Genomic DNA, 22,329 nt, shown 5'->3' on the forward strand with positions numbered 1-22,329 from the left:
TCAACTGTCATCTACCTCGCTCTTAGCTGTTAATGAGGAAACAGAAAATAAGTTTTATTTTCAATTGGTATAGTATTAAACAAGTACCATCCAGGATAGTCCCAGTCAGTAATGACTACATAATTTTCAAAAGAAATGTTTTAAAGCTTCAGGCTATAAAAATTGATCACTATCTTCACATAATGATCTCCAAATCTATCCATTTGCCTACAACTGACAAAATTTCATTCTTTATGGCTAAATAATATTCTACTGTGTTTACATTTCACATCTTCATTATCATTTGTCTGTTGATGGGCACCTATCAGCAGATCAGGTTGGTTCCATATATTGACTGTTGTGAACTGTGCCACAATAAACACAGGTACGCAGGTATCCCTATAGTATGCTGACTTTAATTCCTTTGGGTATACAGCAAAGAATGGTATAGTTGGATCAAAAGGTAACTCTATTTTTAGTTTTTTTGAAGAACCTCCAAAGTGATTTCCATACAAGTTTTACTAATTTATATTCCCCCCAGCAGGGCAGACTGGGTCTCCCCTACCACCACACATCCTCACAAACATGTTTGTGTGTGTGTGTGTGTGTGTGTGTGTGTGTGTGTGTGTGTATTTCTATATATATGGATGGGGGGGTGATATTCTTGACAATAGCCATTTGGACTGGGGTGAGATGTAATCTCAATGTAGTCTTGATTTGCATTTCCCTGATGGCTGAAGATGTTGAACATTCTTTCATATATACTTATTGGTCATTTGTACGTCTTCTTTTGAGAAGTGTCTGCTTGATTCACTTGTCTATTTATTGATTGGGCTGTTTGATATTTTGGTGTTAAGTATTTTTAGTTCTTTATTCTAGATATTAATATTCTGTAGAGTAGCTGGTAAGATTTTCTCCCATTCTGTAGGATGTCTCTTTACTGTTTCCCTTGCTGTGCAGAAACTTTAATTCAATGTCTCATTTGTTGATTCTAGTATTTCCTATGCTATTGGGGTCCTATTCAGGATGTCTTTGCCTGGCCCCTATGGCTTCAAGTGTTTCCCCTATGATTTCTTGGAGCAGTTTCAAAGTTTCAGAACTTATACCTAGGTGTTTGATCTATTTTGAAAGAGAGGCATCTAGTTTCCATCATTTATAAATGGATGTCCAGTTTTCCTACTATCATTTAAGAGGTTGTCTTTTCTCCAATGTATATTTTTGGCTCTCCGGTCCAGAATCAGATGGCTGGAGTTGTATGGGTTTGTTTCTGTGACCTCTGTTCTATTCCATTGGTCTGTATATCTATATTTGTGGCAGTTTCATGCTATTTTCGTTACTATGGCTTTGTAATATAATTTTAAATTGGGTATTGTGATGCCTCCAGCCTTGTTCTTTTTGCTGAGGACTGCTTTGGCTAGTCTGGGTCTTTTGTGTTTCCATATGCATTTTGCTATTGTTCTTCTCTAATTCTATAGAGAATGTTATTGGTATTTTGATGGGGATTGCACTAAATCTGTAAACTACTTTTGGTAATATGGCCATTTTAACAATATTAATTCTGCCAATCCATGAACACACAAGGTATTTCCATCTCCTAATGTCTTCTTCAATTTTTTTTCTCAGTGTTCTGAATTTTTCATTGTAGAGGTCTTTCACAGCCTTGGTTAGATTGATCCCTAGATTTTTTTTTTAAGCTATCATGAATAGAATTGTTTTCCTCACTTCTTTTCAGCTAGTCCACTAGTAGTACAGTATACAGAAAAGCTACTATTTAATATCAATTTTATATACTGCTACTTTGCAGAATATGTTTATCAGCTCTAAGTCTTTTAGTACTTTTGAGTTTTCAAAGTATAGAAAATACTCTGCAAACAAGGACAATTAGACTTCTTCCTTTTCTATTTGTAACCCTTGTCTGTCTTTCTCTTGTCTAACTGCTCTAGCTAAAATTTCAAGAACTATATTGGGTAGGAGTGGTGAGTGGATATTTTGTTTTGTTCTCAAAATCTTTACATTATCTTTACATTTTTAATTTTCCTTGCTGCTCTCTATCATCATGCAAAATATTTACTGCAGTAGATACTGGGGTTAACACTAAACTCCTAGGACCATTAGTGGGGGTTCTGAAACTTTTAGATCTTCCCACATTGAACTGAAAGGGCATTAAGCAAATTAATAAGGCCAGCAAAAAATCAAGAACTACTTCAAGAAAATATGCATATTTCTAATGAGGTGATAGCCACAGAAAAGTCTAATTTTTCAGATTATTTAGGCTTCTATAGAACTTCCTGACTGCCCTTTCTCATATTTTTCTTTCCCTTTTTTGCAAGCACCACTGACAGCTAAGAATTTTTCTTCTGAGAAAGGAAAGCATTTTAGAGTGCCTACAAAAAGATTTAAGTGGTATTCATATCAATCTTTCTTACCATACATAATCTTTCTGACCTCTTTTCAAAGTAACTTTGAAAGTATTTTAGAAAGATGTATTTTTAAATTAAGTTTATTGGTATATTTTAGGTATATATAATGATCGCATTCATCATAGGAAATGTGTACCTGTATATAATATATCTCAACTCTTTTCTTTCCCCTTCCCCTACCCTCTCTTCAACCCTTCTTCCCCTCCTTATTTACAAAAGCTTTGAGAAAAAGGTATATCTTATTGTTTGAGAATTAACAGCAAAAATTTATGAAAGAGCTAGATGTGGTGGCATATACTTATAATCCCAGCACTTGGGAGGCTCAGGCAGGAGTAATGACATGAGTTCAAGGTCAACCTGAGCTACATAGCAAGACCCTGTCTCAAAAAACAAAAACAAACAGAAAATGTGAAAGAAAAAAGGAACAAAAGCAATTTTAATTCAAAGGTCTGTATATATAATACTATGATCCCTTTTTCTGGAAAGGAAGAGATCACTGATAAGCTTGAGATTAAAGTTCCCTGGTCTGCTAGTGGTATTTTCCACTGTAAGACCCTGAGAATTAACAGGTCAAGCCCAAAAACCCAGCCTTTGTCTGGGAAGCAAATATTTACAACTTCTCACAGAGCAAGTTATCAACCCAAATTAGTTTTTATCTCACTAGTCACTTGTAAAATGTATTTTAGGAGAATTCCCTTCTCTGTAGGGAATTAACAAACTGGCCAAGATACACAGTTTTAAAACATGGAAAAATACTGTATTTGTAACAGCACAGATTGGCAACAAGGAATCCTCCTCGTAACATAATCAGATACATCTTCAGTATTTCCCTCAGACTCAAACTCCTCCCTAAGTTAACAAACTTTAATTCCAGCCTTATGTTAGCAAGTGATCTTTTTTTTTTCTTTTTTGTTGGACAGGGTGTCACTGTGCAGCGCAGGCTGGCTTTGAACTCACTATGTAGCCTAGGCATGCCTCCAATTCGTAGCAATCTTCCCTCCTCAGCCTCCCACATGCTGGGATTACTGGTGTGTGCCACCACACCAGGCTGTGATCATAAATATATATACCTTTGGACTTACTACAGCATTGGTAACTGGGGAAAAATACATGGGCAGAAAACTAACTTTATAAAGCACCTGGCCAAAAACACCTCAATGTTTAGAGTCTCACATGTTTACAACAAAATGTAAGAAAGTAAGTTGGACTCATTTTGACTTTCAGGTCAAGGTTCTTAAATTTAAATGTATACAACTATGATCAGAAAGTCAGAAATAAATTTCAAAGGTAATCAAAATACGGTAAGTAGAAAATGTTATTAGGAAAAGCTATTTTAGAGAAAAAAAGCTCCCAAAGAACATGATAAAAACATACTAGGACAGTTAAAATACAGATCTGCAAAAAAAGGAAATTTCTAAATTGTTTTAATTTCCAAAAGCTAACAAAAAGAGCTATTTTCCTGCAAATATAGTCAGGCAATGGGCACTGTCCCTCTCCAAATGTTTCTTTCCTATCTCAGAGAAGCTGAGTTCACTCATAGAAGGGTAAAGGGCAGGCAAAAAACATGGGCTCTGGACCCAGAATACCTAGGCCTCATGGCTCTGCCACTTGCTGCCACTGAGCCTCTACTTCCTCATCTAAAAAATAAAGACAATAATACCCACCTCACAGGGTTGACATGGGGCTAAAATAAGTTATGCCAAGTGTTTATATAAGGAAGGCCTGGTGTCAAGTGGTACTGAAACATGCTAGATTCAGCTCAGCTTCCAATCTGAAGTCCTTATATCACACATCAACATTTGCCTGTATGTCCAGTGCAAAAAGGTGACTGAAGTAGTTGAATTTTTAGTCATACTGTTACCTGTCTCATTTGCCTATTGGCAAGCTCTACCCAAATGATTTGCTTCCCATGAGGAACTTCCAGGGGTCTGCAGCAGCAACCCAAGCTCCCAATGGTTGTTCACACCAATCTTTCCAATGTAAACCCTCACCACCACCCATGAAAAAACTTTAAACAGACTGCTACAGCTTCTGACCTCTAGCTAATATCTCAGTGATTCCATTCCCCCATTGCTTCTAACTAAATCCAAACTTCAGTCATCAAAGTCTCCTGAGGATCAGTGTTAAGTCCCTTTCTCTAAAAACCTTATCAATGATTCTGCTTTTCTTTGAATTCCTATTTGATTATTGCTCTTGTGGGACTCATCTGGAACTCACAGAAATCTGTGATTAGGTCTGGGTGCGGTTTCATATCTCCTAAGACTATAAAATGTTTTTGAGACACAGTTTAACTCTTTCTCAATGATATGCCAATAGCAGGAACTCAATTAAAATTCTCTACATTATGAAGAATTTAAACAATCTTACCTGAACTGTTACAACTGCTGCTCCTTGGCATTTCTTACCCCCACTGCCTCTACACTCCAAATGTAGGGTGGTCTGCTCTTCTCGGTTAACATATTTTTTTGGCATTGTGTCCAACAGCTCACTATCCAGGGCAACCTGCTGACATTCCCGAAGAGCTGCCATTCTGGAAAACATCCCAGAAGGTAGATTAAAGTTTTAAGAAAGGTTGTATGAAAAGTAATAGGCTTCCAGTTACCCCCACCCAGCATTACAGCATAGTATTCCATACTAACAAAAGACCAAAGTACATCCATGTGCCTTGATTTAGTCAAATCTTGTCTCCTGACAGACAGAATAACCCAGAAGTTAAGAAATACAGAAAAAGCTTTATGAAAAAGTAGCACAACTTTTTAGCCAGAAACAAAGTTTTAATTAGAACCTGTGTTATATCAACAAGAGTTTGTAATGGATCCTGAAATATGTAACAAGTGAGAATTCTGGCCTAATTTAATCATCCTAAAAGGGTGCCTTATGTGCCAGTTAGATATTAGCACTTCAAAATGAAACTGTCAAAGACCAAGACTGCTAAATGTGAGTGGCACAGCACATGTACAAGGCCCTGGATTCAATCCTTAGCACCACCAAGGGGAAGGAAAAACAAGTTAAATATGTGTATAAGATATCAATACTGTTTTAACTGTATTTTTTGTTATTATGTTAAAAAGGAGATGCTCTTTTGTGCAGACAACATATACCTAATAAATGCCTGGACCAAACATAACCAAGGAAAAAAACTGTCAATAAAACATGATTTACAGGCTGGGGATGTGGCCAGTTATTGCCTTGCATGCACATGGCTCTGGGTTCAGCTCCTAGAACCACAAGAAAAAAAAAAAAAAAACATGATTTACATGGGATTTGTAAAGGTCAGTGGTAGAATACTCACCTGGCACTTGTAAAGCCCTGGGTCCAATCCCCAATAACACATACATACATACATACATACATATATACATGGCTCATTCACTGTTAATGAAACAGGTATCTCTACATATACTCCTTCTCCCAATACTACAAGCTTGAATCAAAAATCCTTAAACAGTTGATTATTCTATATCTACCATGTAAACTAAAAACACTAAATGTCTTTCTGACATTTTGACCAAGTACCTATGTTAATTCTGAAAAGAATATAGTTAAGAGAACAAAGCAGCCAGGTGTGGTTGTTCACACCTATAATCCCAGCACTCTGGGAGGCTGAGGCAGAATTTCTGATCACAAGTTGGAGCACAGTTGGGCAATTTAGTGAGACTGTCTCAAAATAAAAGTAAAAAGGGCTGGGAACTGTAGCTCATTGCAAAAGTCTTGGGTTCAAACCTCAGTACTGGGAGAAAAAAAAGAAGAGTGCGTGGAAAGAGCACAAATTAGTGATAAAATAAATCTCATTTCATCCCCATCCAATACCATCTTTCTAGTATCAGAAGGTGTCCTTGGGAAGAATAAGAAAGTCTCAGCCAACACTGTTGACACCCAGAAATGCCATCATAAGCAACAAGTAAGATTGGCAGCCTCTGAGAGTGCCACTAATTTCCATGTGAGACTAAAAGACTTGTCCCAAGTCTGTTCATCAAGCAAATCACCTGCAGCAGTCAGGCCAAATTAACCTTTGTTAAGAATGCTGATGAGGAAGCCAATCAGGTACTAAATCATACAGGCTATCAAAAAAGCAGGCACAAGGCATGATCTCTGAAGTCTCACACTCTTACCTGGCCTGCTGCTGCAGGACATTCAGGTCTGTGCACACCAGCTGGGTGGTGTCCCTTTGACTCAGGAGCACCTCTGAGGAAATCAAGGGCACAGGAGGCCTCATGGGGTTCAGAACAAGGGGAGGTCGGGGAACCTCGTGCTTCCGCAGGTTACTTAAAACCCTTTCTTTAGCTGAAAGAAAATTAAGTCATACTTATTCGGTAATAAGTACTAACAGATAATAATGAATACAAAGCCTTGCTACATTAATTTCACAAAGAATGCTGGAGATCTCCAGAATAATTCTGTAAACCACAGAGGCCTACATGAACAAAAATCACTACTTTTGATTCTTGTGAGCTTTAAGGGAATACTTACACACAGGCTTTATAACATTCTACTAAAAGCTCAGGAGTACATGGCACAATTCAATAGAACTATCCTCAAAATGTTCATAGTCTAAAAGCTGCTAAGCAGAAAAAGCTCATGACCATGCAATTCTGTACTACATCACAGGGTCTCAGAATGATTCATCCAATTTAAATACTTCATATTTCTGTACCTTATACAGACCTATATAGACACTAAGTGTCCAATAAATTCCCATCTCCTCTCTCCTTACACATTACATACATACCAACAAGCAGGTGGAAACTGAAGAACATGAAGAAAAATGCTGCTGCATGCCTAATTCTTTTCAAAAGTAAGATAAGAGAGGAAGGGAGAGGTCAAGGAAACTTTAAGTCAATAATTCAAGTAAACAAGTACTTAAGGGACTAGTATGAATTTCCGATTTCATTCCAGAGGTAACATTCAATTTTCTATTCTTGTTGAGCAAAATCAAAGAAAATTTAATAGCCACGACTTCGCTTGGCATAAGATGACTTGTACTGTTTGTACCCCAAACAGATGGAAGTAAACATTCCAAAAAGGTCAAGTTCGCACTGTCCCTTATAGCTGGTGTTTTTCCACTAGAATCACCAGTCTGCACAGATGTGGCAAAATTGGACATTCATCACTGGATAAGACTTGTGACTATATTAAAATTTCTTTCAAGCAACAGTATAGGTCATGATTTTAAGGAAAGACTGGGGACTTTTTCAAACCCACTATCTTACCATGAAAGAAAATATTTTAAATACAAAATAAAAGAGAAAAAAACAAGAGTATATTTAACTGTAGTCACCACTCCAGATCACAAATGACCAAAAAATTTAGTTTAAGAAAAAGAACTTAGTGTCACAAGTGTACTGTCAAAATTTTTCTATAATCATAACCCTAAGCTCAATCACTTGACACAATTATCACTTAACCTGTACTTACTTCAGAAAAAACTAAAACATTATTCAGAATTCTGGGTTCTAATTTCATTTGGGATTGCAACCTGTATTGATGGCCAGAAACAAGAGATCAGATACTCATTGATGAGTGCCAAGGTCTCTGGTGCCACATGCTAGCACTGGTGCTCATATGGGCCAAGTGCCCAACCACCTAACATGCTGGCTTTCTTCTCTGCTAACGCGGATAACCTGCACTGGGTTAATGAATTAACAGACAGTACTAGGACAGTGACCAGAACAAACTAAGGGCTTCATAAACTGCTAGCTTATCTTTAAGAGAAAAAAGTCTTTCAGAACAGTATTCAAAGCAATGTGAAAAAAGCACTACAGACAGACAGTTTACAGATCTTGCCACATGGTCTTCCTTCTCACTTAAAAAACTTTCAGAAATAGAAAATGACATTTCATATAGTTAGGTAAAGGGCCATTTTTATACTTACACTATATTTCTTCCTGTATTTCTTTTTTAAACAATGAGCACATATAGCTATTATAATTAGAAAAATTATATTATTTCAGGAAAAATAAAAAAGAGGGATACTTAAGAAAAAAATTTTGGAGCCTCAGATGACATTGTTCAGCACCTTCATTTTGCAGATGAATGAACTGAAGCCCAGAATGGGTCTTCTTTTTCTGTTCAACTAACAAGTTGGTTGGGGCCAAATTAGAATAAGAGACTATATTTCTCAAAATCACTTTGGTGCTGTATTGCACTATTTATAGTACTATGGGCAAAAATTATAATTATAGTTTCATTACATGTCCTACATTTGCAAAATATACTCAGTAAATTGGCTTGGCATGGTGTACACCTGTAATCCCAGTACTCTGAGAAGATGAAACAGAAAGATCGTAAGTTCAAGTCCAGTCTGGGAAAATTAGTGACTTAGCAAAACCCTGTCTCAGAATAAAACATTTTTAAAAGGGTTGGGAATATAGTTCAGTATAAAGGTTCACTCTCCTGTACACCAAATAACATTTTCTATCACCTTCTGTTGAGAAGTGTTTCAGCAGCTTTGTAGGTTAAATGGTCTCTTATGGCCTGCTACAGAAAACTGACAATTTATAACACTGTCTTTCTAGAAAAACACACTAAGAAACAAGCAACTTGGAAACTTCAGGAATATGATCCATTTATATGGCAAGGGTTCCAGAAACAGTAAAAAAAGAGCTTGTGAAAGAAAAACACAAGCACTATATCTGAATGTTAAAACTGTAAATCCCAAATAATTAACATTTAAAGTTGCACTTAATATAGAGTTTGGTAAGGAAATTAAAATGCCTTTTCAAAGCATCACACAAGAAATGAACTATGAGCATTCCACTCTCCTTTTCAGATAGGAACAGCCCTAGGTCTTGGTTTGGGGCAATGAGGTACAAATGAAAAGCCTGTGAGCAGCTTCTTGAAAGAGTTCTTTTAGGGAAACACCTCTTCCTGCTGATCAGAATGTGAATGTGAAAGGGACAACTTACACTTGAGCAGCCACCTTGAGCTGGAAATAGACCCTGCTGTGAAAACACCCAGACCTGCTGTGAAAACACCCAGGGCAGAAAGACAGAAGATCAGGAGTCCTCAAAGTCCTACAGGGATCATGAAGCTGCCCTACTGCTCTCAACTGCTTGTCTCCAACTTCTTTTATGTGAGCGGAAAATGAATCTCTATCTTGTTTAAGCCAATACAGGTAAGGACTCTTATCACCTAACCCAGCCCTAAGTGACAGATAAGTTAACAACGAACTTCTGAAAAGCAATTCTCATCGTAGTGATAAAGTGTGCAAGCCTTAACCTTCAATGGCTCTCATTCATTCATTCATTCATTCAAAGGGGCTAATGCTCACATGACTCACCCAACCACGGATCAGTGAAGTCCAGCTGTGCTAACAAGCTGCAGGGTGCGGCATGGGACTCAAGCTTGACCTGTGTCCAAAGACCAACAGTTTCCTGGAACTCATGATATATGCGCTCCATGTTCAAGTACTCCATCCACAGATCCTGCAATGGAACCACAGTACTTGAAATGACAGACACATCATACATTCACTTAGAATACTACATGGTAACTATAAAGTAAACCAGTAAGTTTCACTATGAGGTTCTCCCACACGAGGATGGCTATATTTAAAATGGCCACTAACAAGCTTTGTAGTTGTAAAAAACTTAGTTGTGTAAAATGGCTAAAAAGAAAAAACTTTTAACAGCCTCACTACAGGTATATTTATAAATTGTATACATATACTACTGGGCTAACTAACAAGTTATGTGCTTATATGACACAGGGAAAAAAATAGGACACTTTGAAGACAAAGATTAAAAAATATATTGAAATAAATAAATATACTGGAAATAATCAAATCTGAACTATATCAAGCTTCTAAACCCAAGTACCAATTTACTGGAAATACAGGGGACAGAAAAACATGTTAAGCTATACCACAAAGATAAAATCAGCAAAATGTAGACAGTAGAGAAACTATGGACAAATCACCCACTTTCTTTAAAGGGGAAAAAAAGGAATACAGCAAAGACCAACAGATCAAATAGGTAAGACACAACAACCAATGACAAAATGTGGGTCCTGCTTCAAACTGTAAAAATAAGTAAAAATAAACCTTTTATGACATTTATGAAACTAGAAATTGAAACATGAGATATTTGATACTAAAAATTACTGTTAATATTTTTCAGATATAAATGCTATTGTGTTATTTTATTTTAACTTTATCTTTTAAAACCTTATTATTAAATGAGCTCAAGATTTAGCTCCAAGATAATATGGGAGAGGGAACATATGAGCTATAGATGAGATGAGTCACCTGGTATATAAGAGGAAGAAGGACATGTCCATTACATTTGTCTATTTTTCCATATGATAGAATTTATTCACAGTAAATGATATAATAAATAGTAAATAAAATGATCCTTTATCATAATAAGATACAATGAATAGTAAAAAAAAAATGACACAAACAGAAACAAATATTGTAATATTCTCTTCCCATACTCCAATATCTATCTTACACATTCTGAACTATTTCACTAGATCATACATGTTAGAATAGAGGGTTACGTTTAAACAACAAAACTGTCAAATACCATCACATAATAACTACTTCAAAGAGTAACAGCAAGTGGTTGAATATGGACTATGGTTTTATGGGCCATGATTTTCTTTTATTTGGACGTTAAGAATTTTAAAGGCCCAACGAACCTCTAAAACTAAAAATGTCCTGGCTTCTCTATTAGGTACTGCTATGAAGCCTATATTGAAACCAACCATGGGACAAGGCATTCCAGACTCACAAGAGCAATTTTAGAGTAATCCTGCTCACAATCCTGAATCTTACCTATACCATACTGTTGCAGACCCTACTAAAGCCCTCATCTTTAAGTGGAATCCCTATGTTACCCTCTCTGCCTCTGTGCTGAATAGCTGTTGATAGAAGCTTACGATTAAAGCAAATACTGAGGTAAACATGGGTGAGCAAAAGACAAAACAACCCAGCCTTGAATTACAATCAAAAAAAGATGTTTTATATCAAATGGCAAGCCAAACCAAAAAAAAAAAGAAAGTAATTAATTCTGTAGATTCGAGGAGTCAGAATAAATCTCAGAGAAATAAGAAGGCTATGGTTTGTTTGTTTGTTTGTTTAGTTTTTTGTTTGTTTTTCTTTTTTTTTGTCTTTTTGAGACAGGGTCTCGCTATGCAGTTCAGGCTGGCCTTGAGCTCACTTTGTAGCCCAGGCTGGCCTCAAACTCCCAACGATCCCCTGCCTCAGCCTCCTGAGTGCTGGGATTACAGGCATGCACCACCACGCCCAGCTGTTTGTTTGTTTTTGATATGGGGTCTTGCTAAGTTATTGCACTACACAGATCAGGCTCAAACTTGTGATTCTCCTGCCTCAGTCTCCCAGAGTGCTGGGATCATAGGCATGCGCCACCATGCCTGGCTGCTCTGGTTAATCTCATTAATCAAATACTATGTTCAAAGGCTTTGGATAAGAATTTAGGGTGTTGTCTTGGTTACTTTTCTCTCGTTGCTGAGACAAAATACCCAACGCCTAAAATGAAGGAAGGAAAGGTTTATTTAGCTTACAGTTTGTGGAGGTTTCAGTCCGTACTTGGCTGGCTCTGAGGCAGAAGATAGCAAAGCAACAAGAGCAAAGCGGGGAATGGCAGTCGAACAGCAAACAGCCAGAGCAAAATGGAAGGAATGGCGGCAAGCAGCTTTTTTCCCTGCCTTACATTGTAAACAGGCTACCCCCACCTAAGGGGCGTGTAGCTCTCACATAATTTCCATGCCCTCCTCTTCCACAGGCTCAGGATGTATACAAAGTAAGCACCCAGGCTTCCTGCTGAGTTAATTAGCCAAACCTCTAGACTCCCCAAGTTGACACAATGTATCAACCGTAACAGGTGTGTAATACAAAGAAGACATACACATGACTCACTCTTCCTATGTAACTAGCCCTGTTTTCCCAGACTTACTTCTCTGTGCCTTGAACATTATTTCTGAGGCTTCCACCTTCAGTCCTCTTCTGAGTCTCAAAATTCTGTTACCAGTAAATCCTCATTTCCCACCCAGCCTCACTTCTGAATTCTAGATTTGTATCTCCTCTCCAGGCCAACTCCTAGAGTACAGAGCTCGCTAAAGCCTGCAAGCACTTCCTCTCCCAGCAAACAGCATTTTTACTGCTTGAATTGGAAATATGGAAACCCACGCATATCTGACCAGTCACAAAATCCTACAGATTATTCCCCAACACATTTTGATTCATCCATTTAATCACTGCTGCTTTTTCAATAATTCACCAAACAGACTTCAGAATAAACCCAAATGCTTCAGAAAGACATGTGGTCCTTAGTGACTTTATCCCATTCACATCTCTGGTTCCATCAGCCTCTCTCAGGCTGCTATGCCTCACACCATTTTGAACATGCCATTCGCTGCACATGCTAGTCTTCCTACCAGTTAACACCCTCTCTGCCACTTCCCATCCCGTGCCTTTCCTTTCAACCTGACTAACTCTCATTCATCCTTCAGGGCTCAGCTCACAGTTCACCACGCCAGCACAGTCTAAATCAGATGCTGCTCTTCTGTGTCCATCCAGCACCCAGAACATTCCACTCCCAGTCTTTACCACAATATGTGACAACTGTTTAGTCCCCCACTTAACAATAGCTCCTTTGAAGGCACTGCATCAGATTGTGGCATTAAGCATCTGTCACTTAGAAGGCACTCGATAAACAGTAATGGAAGAAAGGGAAGGGAGAAGAAAGGGAGGGAACAACAGAAAGAAGTCAAAGACTCCTCTTAGAGATGAAATACTATGTACAATGTAAAAGCAGGCAGGGGTTCCCGGTACCAGAGAAAAACCAAAAAAAAAAAAAAGCAGGCAGGTTTAAGGATCCAAACAAAAGTCTCTCAAATCTCTGAGGTTCTTAAATCCCATCCTGATGTTAGGAGTCAATGCCCAATTGAGTTAAGCCCCTAAATAAAAGCATCCAGGAGAGACATGCTTCCCCAACCTGGTCCTGTTCCCTGCTTACAGGAAACTGAGATTAGAAGTCTTAGTCTCAAGAAGGATTACAGACATCTTGGGGTGCCAGACAGAAAACAGCTTAGAACACTCAGAGAGGAGAATCACGTGGCCCCAGAAGGGGAACCTGAACTCAGATGCTGACAAGGAAACCTCTTCAAATACAACACAGGTAAGCTCCTCCTGCATAATGCATGGATCCTTACAATCCTTTCATGCTTTCTATGGTAAAAATGATTACTTAAAAGTACTCAGCTGCTGACAAAATAAGAAATGATACAGTCAGGGAAGGGCTATTTTTTGTTACAGAAAGCCTTACAACGGCTTTAAGCCTTCAGGTCTGGGCACAGGGGAGCTGGAGATTCAAAAGGGAACATTCCCCCCCGCCCCCCCACACCAACACAATAATTTCTATACCCACAAAATCCACAGAAACAATGTCCAAAACAATAAGCTGTTTTACCATAGGATTATAACTACAATCAATTCAAATTACATTCAGAAGTGCTAAAAGTAAGACCTGGCCATAGTTTCACCTGTTGATTTTGCATCACTTTTGCTAGCCTGTGAAGATCATAATGCTTTGGTAGAGAAGGGATATAGGTGTCTCCTTTTTGAAAATTTTCATCTTCTAGCCATAGTATGTATACATTGAAGAGCCTAAAAGACAAAAATAGTTAAACAAAATGTAAAAAGATATGCAGGCAAATCAAGTTTCTTATATTGCTAAGAAGGGTAGCACTACTATGTAAGAGTAAAGGAAGCTTGCAATCCAGAAAATGTGTCCAACAACCATCACCCCTCCCAAGAGACTCACAGTCCAGCAGGAGAGACCTGTTACACATCATTAAAATATGATGAGATAATTGCTAAAACAAAAGGTCTGTTGAAGGAGTTCTGAGAACTCCATTATTGATAAAGGGTTAAATACATTACAGAGAAAAAATAATTGAAGGAGGTAACTGTACCACAATCCTACAATCTGAATTTGAAGCTTTGCTTTGCAGAGCAATTTGGCCAGAGCAAATCTTAGTTCTTGGAAAGTATTACAAACCATTTTAAACCTCTGTACTGGGAGAACTTGGTGCTTTAAGGTCAATGGGCATCTCCTGCTTTAAGGAATCATAAAAAAAACTCTGCATGTATGTACCCTGTTTCCATGAAAAAGAAATAAAACATCAAAGCCAGTACCCCCTCATGAAAAAATAAAAATAAAACAAAGCTAAACCTACCAAAAATTTTCAATTTGCTAATAAAACCTTTCTTAAAAAAATATAATGATGTGTCCTTTCTTTTTGTGTTATTTTTACCAGGAACACAGCCCATTTACCAAAGATCACTGGTATTCTAAGCCACTGCTTGCACTCAAAGAAGTAGTTTGCACAAAAAAATGACTCTATGGGAGACCAGAAGGTCACATGGTATGGCTTAACTCAATAAAGTGGAAAATTACCCGCTTTACCTCCAGAACAGTTCCACTGTTAAAAAGCCCTTCCTTAGAAATTTCTTTCTTTTGCAGAGCTGTTCTGGTAGGCTTTGATAGTTGTTAGCCTGCTCTGACCCATTTGTTTGGGTTTATTTCTTTTTACATAAAGAAAGAGAAACTACCACCAGCCCTCTGATTATCACTCAGACTACAGCCACTGGACAGATGTACAACCAAATAAATCAGGGACACATTTCTCAAGGAATATAAATGAGAAATATTTCCAGCAGCAAACCTGTATCAAAACCACCATCCATTCTCAAGGAAACAGGGGAATGAGAGTAACAGCTTAAGATTCTACCACAACTACCAGCTCCAGCACACTACCCTCACTGCTGACAACAGAAATGGCAGGTGACTCTCACTCACCTCACAAGCTCTGCGTGCAGCTCTGGTGAAGTCAGGTAACCAGAGGTACAAGCCTGGCTTTCTGGCAGCCCTTCACTGCCCTCTGCTGGAACACGGAGGGCCTTGCTCGCAGCATGGTGGAAGTCAGCCACCTCAGTCAGACGCCTCTTCAGGTCCTTCAACAAACTGATGTGAGCAGCACTTTGAAAAAACCTTCTTCCAATACAGCCATCTATGGGTAAGCTTAAAAAATATAAGCACAGATCTATAACCTTTCAACATAAAATGTTCCATGTGGCAAAACAATCAATTAACAAGACAAGTTACAATGGCTGGGTTTCACTTTCTGATTTCAATTATCCAGTCAACTCTGGTCCAAAAATACTAGGCAGAACATCCCAGAAATAAATAACAAGTAAGTTTTAAGTAATTCGTGTTACCATATATTGTTATAATTGTTGTTCTACTCTATTATTACTTATTGTTGTTAGCTTTTTATTATACCTAATTTATTTTCTTAGTAGTGCTAGGGACTGAACCCAGGGCTTCATGCATGCTAGGCAAATGCTCTTCCACTGTACCACAAGCCCAGTAATGCCTTATTTAAAAATTAGGATTTATCACAGGTATGGGCTTATAGGAAAAACCACAGTGTAACTAGGATTCAATACTATGCATGGCCTCAGGCACCCACTGGAGGTCCTAGATCATATGCCCCTGAAATAGGGAGGGACTACTGTAAGAAACTAGTTTTTAGAAGAATTAAATGCTACATAAATTCAAGGCATCGTTACCACTCAGGAAGAGACTAGATTAAAAATGGTCTCTGCTCTTAAAAAACTGGCAGTCTAATAGAAAATAGAAGTGACAAAGAATCAACATCCTTATGTTTCCAAGGAATGAGTGAAGAGAATGGAGGGGCTGAAATTGAGGTGCAAGGATCTACAATACTGGACATTTCTACCTGGCCAAAGGACCTTCTTATCCAGTGGAAATGTTAGGCCCTAACACAACGCAAGTTTGCTCATACCTGCATTATTCATCACAAGGTCCCCTTATATAAGCCCCACAACAGTCACACATACAGTCTTAATTTGGGGCAATTTCTTTCCCTCTGCACCTCCAGAGGTTCTTGTACTAAAATTTGCCCAGTTCTAGAGTACTTCCTCCCTATTTTGGGGACAGAAGATGGTAAAGAAGAGCTGCTACATGATACTCCAACTCAAAACAGATTTAGTTCAATAAATGTTAAAGAAGGAGGGAGATTACTAGTTAAAGGTCACCAGAGAACAACACTGAGTCACACTCCACATGTAAGAAAGCACAGACTCAGCAGTGGGCTCATGGGAACATGTATCATACCCATACTGTGGTCCTGGGCGGTGAAGATACAGGAGGAAGAACTTCTGCCAAATGAGTGGCAGGAGTGGGTGATCTGAAGGCGTGACCAGAGCCTGGTGGGCCCAGCGGTAAATCAGCAGCCTCTGCAGGGATGGGACAATGGGGAGCTTCAGCTGGGCCTGGGCTTTCTGCAAGAGAGAAGAGGCTTTAGCAACCATAAAATGAACACAACTGCAGTTTGCTCTATATGATCTGAATGAAACACTAAACATTTTGTTTCAACTCAGTAAGAAAAAAATGTCATATAAAGTTCATTTCTCCCACTAATCCACTAACACTTCAACCTCCTTGGCAGCAAGCAATGTGGAGTAGCTTTTTGCTGTCAAGACATGTCACAAGGCCCAGAAACAAAATGGTGCTTAAGAGTCATCTCATCTAACCTCTTTCCCTTTCTGAGATGTCTTTCCATATAAAAAGCTATACAGCAAGGCAATAAAATGATACAAAAAAAAAAAAAACCTGACACCCAACTTTACCAATTTTTTGAAATTTAGATTTTATCTTTTACGTTTTTTTTTTAGACAGGGTCTCACTATGTAGTTCAAGCTGGCCTTGAACTCACTATGTAGCCCAGGCTGGCCTCGAACTCACAGCAATCATCCTGCCTCAGCCTCTGGAGTGCAGGGATTACAGGTGTGCACCACCACAACCAGCTTAGAAATTTACATTTTAAAAGGACCTCCAAGAATGATGAATTCCTTAAGAGGCTCTGAAATTCAAAAGTTAAATCTACACCATGGCATCTAAAATAGAAGCTCTTTAGATCTAAAGCCTTATTCTGGTCTTCCTCATACACCAGTGAGCCTAACCACCAACTGAGGAATTTCTAAAAAGAAACTCCCAATTACAATCCAGACGAGAGACTCAGAATCTCAGAAGTGGGATCATGAATCCTGATCTGTAATAAAAGCTTTTCAAGAGATCTGATGCACTTGAGCCATAGGCCAACTGCTTCAAAACAACAGTGATCCCTATAGTTGAACAATGAACATTACTGGGTTATGACTCTAGTTGTTGAAAGAACCTTTGGGTACTCACTTCAGCAGCACATCTACTGAAAGAACCTTGAGAAGTCAAGGATACACTTCAATTACGTGAGTATTTTAAGTGCTTGTTTGGTGGTTGTGCTTTTGCAATACACATTACGAAAGAAAACAGTTCACATGCTAAGGTGAATCTCTCAGCATTAAACTCTAAGCCATCTCCTTCCACTCAAATGTAGAATTACTATTTGCACCTTCAGAGCTTGGTCAGGGGTAAAAGCAGAGTTCATCACCAATTCTCCTTCGACAACTCTTCGGAGCTGGGAGTCTTCTTCAAAGATGGATTCCATGTTCAGCACGGTCCACGCAAACCAGACCTACAACGTCACCAGCAAACAGGAAAAAAATGAGCCACTCACTCCCCACTGGTACAATATATCCTAATCATTCACAAATTAAAATCTTTTCCAGGGCTTGGGGTGTGTCAGTGGTACAGTACTTGCCTAGCATGTATGAAGCCCTGGGTTTGATCACTAGCCCCACACACAAACACACACACATGCGTACACACATGCACACAAAACCCTTTTTTCTATGACATCTCAGGCAACAAGTAGTTTCTAAAATTAATACATTTAATACCTATTCACATTCCTATCATATTTCTAAAATTAGACAAAATAGGTAACTGGAAAATGTTAAATTCTTTTGGGAAGACTACTTTAGTACAAGAAGGATATTCCCTTATTCAACAATATTTTCTGGCAAGCTCTGTGTATATGAGTGACAGGAATGCGGGCCGGACATGGACTCTAACCTTAAGAAATTTTTCATCTATTAGAGAAGAATGAAATATAAGGAACCAAAAATGTGCAGGGAGCCATGTTGAAAAGCTGAGTTGAGGGGCCAGAGATCCAGCTCAGTGGTACAGTGCCTGCCTGGCAAGTGCAAGGTCCTGAGTTCGATTCCCAGTACCAAAAAAGGCTGTACTAGATAAGGCTTTGAGAAGAGAACAGCAGGAAAGATTCCTCTCAGAGAACCAGTGGAGGCAGAGGCACAGACAAGGAGAAGCAGGAATGAGTCTAGGTAAAAGTCAAGGAGCTGGTGCCAACTCAATCACAAGAAGCTATGAGAAAGCAGGAAGCAAGCCTAACAGATGGGAAGACGCACTACTGATTTACACGCTGAAACAGAGAAATAATTTTATGCACACAGGATGAGAGTTGGTAACAATGAAAGTAATACTGCTGCTGATAAAGATGACAGCAGCAGCCAATACTTAGCACTGATAATGTGGTAAGCACTGTTCTAAATGCTTTCCCTACAGGTGCAATCATATTGCCAGTTGACAACAACATAAGCAAGCTGCCCAAAGCACAGAACAAATGGCAGAATCAAGATTAAAATCCAGGCCATTTGGCTCCAGAGCCCACTCTTAACCTAAATCAGGACTCTGACCTATCCTCAGTTAACTCCTCTGTAAAACAGGAAGAGTGAAAGCATCTCAACAGAAAAGTTGTTGTGCCAATTAAGTTAAAAAGTACATTTACCCATTTGAATATTTTCTTCCTATTTCCCAGTATCTGTTATACATTTTGTTCCTTGTTTACCCTTTCAGTTTCTCCCATCAGACAACAGCAACCATTGTAAATGTCTATCATTTTGTTTTGAGGTCATGTACCATTTTTGTTGTTTTGATTTTGTCTTCATTGTTGTTTTGTCAGTTTTAAAATTTTTTTTTTTCGTTTTTTTTTTTGCCAGTACCGGGAATCGAACTCACGACCTCATGCTTCCCAGGTAGGCACTGCGCCACTGAGCTAAATCCCCAGCCCGGTTTTTTAATTTTTAAAAGAAAAAAAAATGTGATATTTAAACATGTATGTGCAATTTATTTCATTTAAGAGTATGGGGGAGACAGAAGGAAAGAAGGAAAAAGAAAAAAAATGGAAGAAAATCGAAACAAAGTTTTTATAAATAAGGAGGAGAAAAGGGATTGAAGGAAAGAGAGGCATTTGGGGAAAAAAGAAGAATCAAGAAATATCATATACAGGTACAAACTTCCTCTAATGAATGTGATCAGTATGTATACCTAAAATATACCAACAAAATTAATTTTTTAAAAGTACATTTATATGCAGCAAGTGCTAAATAAAGGTTATTGTTGGCTAGTAGTAATTTGGTAGTAAAGATAACAATACAAAAGGTCACAAGCATCACATATGGTCCTCTCAGCAGACTTTGTACCTGAGTGGGTGTGGCCAGGCCCTCCACAAAGGAAGGAGTGATGTTGCCTGCTACAATCCAGCTCACCAAAGAAGATAGCAGACTCCGGTCACAGTGGTAACCCAAGGCATTCTATACCAGGAACAGAGAAAGGAAGCATTTAAAAATAAAAATTAAAAAAAAAAAACATCATTAATTCTTTCAAGAGCATTAGCAACTGTCTCACTCCAGTGGGAGATTCTGTTATGACACAGATTTGAGGAAAGAATCTAGCAGCACCACAGTCGCAGGCAGTGTGCAACCACAAATAAAAATAAGCAGAACCTGTCCTGGGTGTCCTCTCCTTTGACTTGCCTGGGATTTGTGCTAGTAGACTGATTACTGAGGTAAGACACCATTAAAGCAAAGCTTAAATAAGTAGTAGCCACTGAGTAATATCAAGAACTGTGCATTTAGGAAAACCTTTTAAAAAGTTACTATCTAGTCAATGGCTGAAACATAAATTCTCTAACAGGTTACCTTATGTTGCTGGTAGAGTAATTTCTGTACACAGTCTTCCTGCATTAGCTGAAAAGCTGTTTTACACAAGTGATCCATGAGGAAGAGGATGGGCTGTTCTCGGTACCAAAGATGCTGGCTTATGAGAGCCTGAACCCAGAACTCCAACACAGCAACAGGACCCACTTCATTGGGCTGAGTGCTCACAGATATGTGTGCCTGTGGAGAAGCAGCTTAGCTAGTGAGAAAAGTAAAAACCAGTCCCCCGCTGTTTAAACACCAATAAAATACCATCTACCTCCACTAAAGCCCAAATACGTTGGCCTTCTGAGCCAAAAGCACTGTACCAAGGGATTCAAAATGACATCATAGGGCTGGGGATTTAGCTCAGCAGCACAGAGCCTGCCTGGCAGGCGCAAGGTAGTGAGTTCAATTCCCGGTACCAGAAAAAAAAAAACCAAAATAAATAACTAACTAAATAAAGTAATAACAATAATAATAATAAATTACATCATAAATGTGCTAACACCAGATGTTTTTGGTTGGAAAGATGGGCAAAAGTGTACCTAGGGGCTTGCAAGGGCCCTAACCTGGATCATGCTGTTGAGAAGCTTCACGTTGTCCCCATGGCTGGCTCCTGTTAGGTGCTGTGCCACCTTGTGGGTGACCTGCTGCGTGACACCCTGAGGTACACCACTGTCCAAGTGTAGGAACAGGAGAAGGTGCGACAAAAACCTGCCAAGCACACAGGATCATACAATTTACCTTCCATCGGGAGTCAGCAGAATTGTCAGCAGTTAATTACTTATGGGGGAACAGAAAAATGTTAATTGGTTCTATTTTTGGACCAAAATGCTATTTAGAGATTCTAATAATTCTTCAGGAATTTCAGAAGACTAACATTTTCACATTTAATGTGGGTTAAAAAGAATTCTATTTCCTGTAGAAGTGTGATGAATAGATCCAACACATGCAAACCCAAGTAAATTTAAGATCCTTCGAGGAAAACTCCAAAGCACCACTATTATTTCCAAAGCTCTCTCTCCTCCACTAATTAACAGAGATGTTTTCCAAATTGTTCAGGTCCCAAACTTCCCTACTGCCAAGATGCAAATTTTTATATTTAAAAAGGATTCCTCTGGGCCCTAACACTTTCTACTAAAGTGAGATATGCAGGAGAAAAACATGGGAAACCACACTTTATAAGCTTTCTCAGGTAAATCTCATCACCAGGCAATTCCAGACATACTGAATGAAAAGACACACAACACAAAAACTATACCTACCCCACTGCAAGGATCCTCCATACTGAGCAGAGCCTCCCCTTTCATCGCTCTGCGACCCCTAGGCAGCTGCTCAAGCCCTGCTCCTTGGACATAGCCTTCTTCGCATCTTGCTATGTATCTTATCTGTCTGCAACACTGCATTACACATAGTGTAGGTGATGAAAATATGTTTTCCTATTGTTAAAAGGGCAGTGCCATTTGCTGCTCAATGTCAGGACCACTATTCCCTAAGTTTCATGGAAATAACTGCTCTTTAAAATACTAATAAGCTTTAATAAGCAATCCAAAGTTAAATGAGAACAGACACAGCTTTCAAGATAATAAAAATGGAATCATTATGTGTCATTGTCACCAACTTGCATTCTAAAGTGGGGTACAGAAGTTTTCTGCCTCATAAAAATATGCACTGCTTTGAAATATTCCTTTTCTAGTTCAGAAACCAGAAGATATAGTCATTTGTACTTGCTGGGCTATTTCTGAAGGATGCTGCCTGCAGAGAGCTAATATACTTACTGCTCATTCTTCAGAAGGTAACACTGGCAAGGGTAAAACAAAGGAAGAATCTTATCCAGGACATGCACCACCGTTCTCAAATGCCTGGACTGGATCAGAATTCCCAACAGTGGGATGCCCTCTACACAGAACTTCACAATGCTATGGAAAAAGAAAAGACAATGAGCACAAAGGTAGCTAGATTAGTTCAGCCCAATCATCACACAGAAATACTAGATTCTGG

At 38.7% G+C, this 22,329-nt stretch overlaps 1 protein-coding gene across 2 annotated transcripts in view; it reads right to left on the bottom strand.

Annotated features, from left to right (window-relative positions):
• Epg5 (ectopic P-granules autophagy protein 5 homolog (C. elegans)) overlaps window positions 1-22,329 on the bottom strand; it is a 109,342-nt gene that overhangs the window by 35,778 nt on the left and 51,235 nt on the right. For both annotated transcript variants that reach the window (XM_013510404.1, XM_005372862.2), the window contains exons 17-27: window positions 22,107-22,247; window positions 20,898-21,042; window positions 20,329-20,526; window positions 19,831-19,941; window positions 17,841-17,963; window positions 16,565-16,731; window positions 15,224-15,445; window positions 13,905-14,028; window positions 9,679-9,823; window positions 6,512-6,683; window positions 4,767-4,929 (exon numbers count right to left, since the gene is read on the bottom strand). In XM_013510404.1, coding sequence (XP_013365858.1) covers window positions 4,767-4,929; window positions 6,512-6,683; window positions 9,679-9,823; window positions 13,905-14,028; window positions 15,224-15,445; window positions 16,565-16,731; window positions 17,841-17,963; window positions 19,831-19,941; window positions 20,329-20,526; window positions 20,898-21,042; window positions 22,107-22,247 — 1,711 coding nt within the window. The remainder of the gene's footprint in view (window positions 1-4,766; window positions 4,930-6,511; window positions 6,684-9,678; window positions 9,824-13,904; window positions 14,029-15,223; window positions 15,446-16,564; window positions 16,732-17,840; window positions 17,964-19,830; window positions 19,942-20,328; window positions 20,527-20,897; window positions 21,043-22,106; window positions 22,248-22,329) is intronic.

The sequence above is a fragment of the Chinchilla lanigera genome, unplaced genomic scaffold (assembly GCF_000276665.1).
Source record: "Chinchilla lanigera isolate Chin_1 unplaced genomic scaffold, ChiLan1.0 scaffold00001, whole genome shotgun sequence".
In the NCBI taxonomy this organism is placed as follows: domain Eukaryota; kingdom Metazoa; phylum Chordata; class Mammalia; order Rodentia; family Chinchillidae; genus Chinchilla; species Chinchilla lanigera.